Source organism: Chenopodium album, chromosome 22, assembly GCF_948465745.1.
Source record: "Chenopodium album chromosome 22, dcCheAlbu1.1, whole genome shotgun sequence".
In the NCBI taxonomy this organism is placed as follows: Eukaryota; Viridiplantae; Streptophyta; class Magnoliopsida; order Caryophyllales; family Amaranthaceae; genus Chenopodium; species Chenopodium album.
In genome coordinates this window covers 17,490,760-17,492,314 of record NC_137855.1, presented here as the reverse complement: position 1 = coordinate 17,492,314, position 1,555 = coordinate 17,490,760, and the positions used below count along the sequence as shown (strand labels likewise).

Genomic DNA, 1,555 nt, shown 5'->3' with positions numbered 1-1,555 from the left:
GACATAACCCATATTTGATTACCTGGAACATGTCACACTGCCAGAAAAATAAAGTTGAAGCAAGGGCACTAAGGTTTAAAGCCAGCAGATACACGATCATCCAAGGCGTCCTATTCAAAAAATCTACCAGGGATATTCTAAAACGCTTCATAAAGGAAGATGGATATGAGCAAATCCTCAAAGATTTCCACGATGGAGAATGTGGAGCCCATTCAGCTGGAAGAACCTTAGCCAACAGAATACTCACATATGGGTACTACTGGCCAACTCTGCGAGAAGACACTCACAGGTATTTACGAAAATTTGATAACTGTCAACGACATTCAGGTATTATCCATAAACCCTCCATACCTCTACATCCTACTTTAACACCTTGGCCTTTCATGAGATGGGGCATGGACATAGTAGGTAAATTACCTGCTGCCCCAGGTCAAAAGGTCTACATGTTGGCTCTAACAGATTATTTTTCTAAGTGGATTGAAGCATATGTGTTCCAGCAGGTCAGAGACAAGGAAGTTATCAACTTTATCTAGATTAACATAATTTGCAGGTTCGGAGTACCATCTGAAATAGTTTGTGACAACGGATCCCAATTCATAAGTGCCCCAACCAGACACTTCTGCGACAAATGGAATATCACGTTAGTCACTTCGATGCCAAGGTACCCTCAAGCAAACGAGCAAGCCGAATCCAGCAATAAGGTCATCATTGGATCTTTAAAAAAGAAGTTAAAGGACAAGAAAGGCAAATGGGCAGAAGAGCTGCCAAGAATCCTATGGGCCAACAGAACCACACCAAGAACCGCCACGGGTCAAACACCTTTCTCGTTGGTCTATGGATGTGAAGCAGTACTACCTATAGAAGTCACCACTCCAACAGCCAGATACGGCTTGATGACACCAGAGCGCAACAGCGAAGAACTGTCGCATGACCTAGATACCGTGGAAGAACGAAGAGACCTAGCATATATAAGGATGGCCACCTATCAGCAAATGGTAGCTAGGAGTTTCAACAAAAACGTCAAAGCTAGGATGTTCAAAGTGGGAGATTGGATTCTAAGGAAAGTTTTTCAAAATACCAAAGAGCTTAACGTAGGTTTGTTGGGGGCAACTTGGGAAGGCCCATACCAGATCGTAAAAGTCATCGGCAAAGGGGCCTACAAGTTAGCTACAACGGACGGTAAGCTGGTACCCAAAAGCTGGAACGCAGCACATCTGAAACTTTATCACTTCTAGAATTTTCATTCGTGCAGTTTAAAAAAAAAAAAAAAACAAAAAAAAAAAAAAACGTGCTTGTATATATTTCTTTTCTTCATTTACTTAGTTCACCTCCGAAAAAAGATCAACACTAACTTGAGCATCGGAGGGCCGTTGGTGGCAGCACCAACGGCCATCTCTAACCTATTGTTTTGCAGGATCAAAGAAACACGAGTAGACAACCAGTGGCAATCTGAAAAGCAATGAGATGACACAAGGAGCCAGAGTAATTCCAAAATCCCTATCTTTATCCATTTATATTCTACAACATGTGCTGACTTAAGCATCGGAGGGTCGTT

At 42.3% G+C, this 1,555-nt stretch overlaps 1 protein-coding gene across 1 annotated transcript; it reads left to right on the top strand.

Moving 5' to 3' along the window:
- Positions 1-653: 653 nt before the first annotated feature.
- LOC145604036 (uncharacterized) lies at positions 654-1,235 on the top strand. Its single transcript, XM_081659990.1, has one exon. The coding sequence runs from the start codon at positions 654-656 to the stop codon at positions 1,233-1,235; it is 582 nt and encodes a 193-aa protein (XP_081516116.1).
- Positions 1,236-1,555: the final 320 nt, after the last annotated feature.

Coding starts and splice junctions, on each gene's coding strand:
- LOC145604036 (XM_081659990.1), top strand. CDS start 654: ATGCCAAGGTACCCTCAAGCAAACGAGCAAGCCGAATCCAGCAATAAG.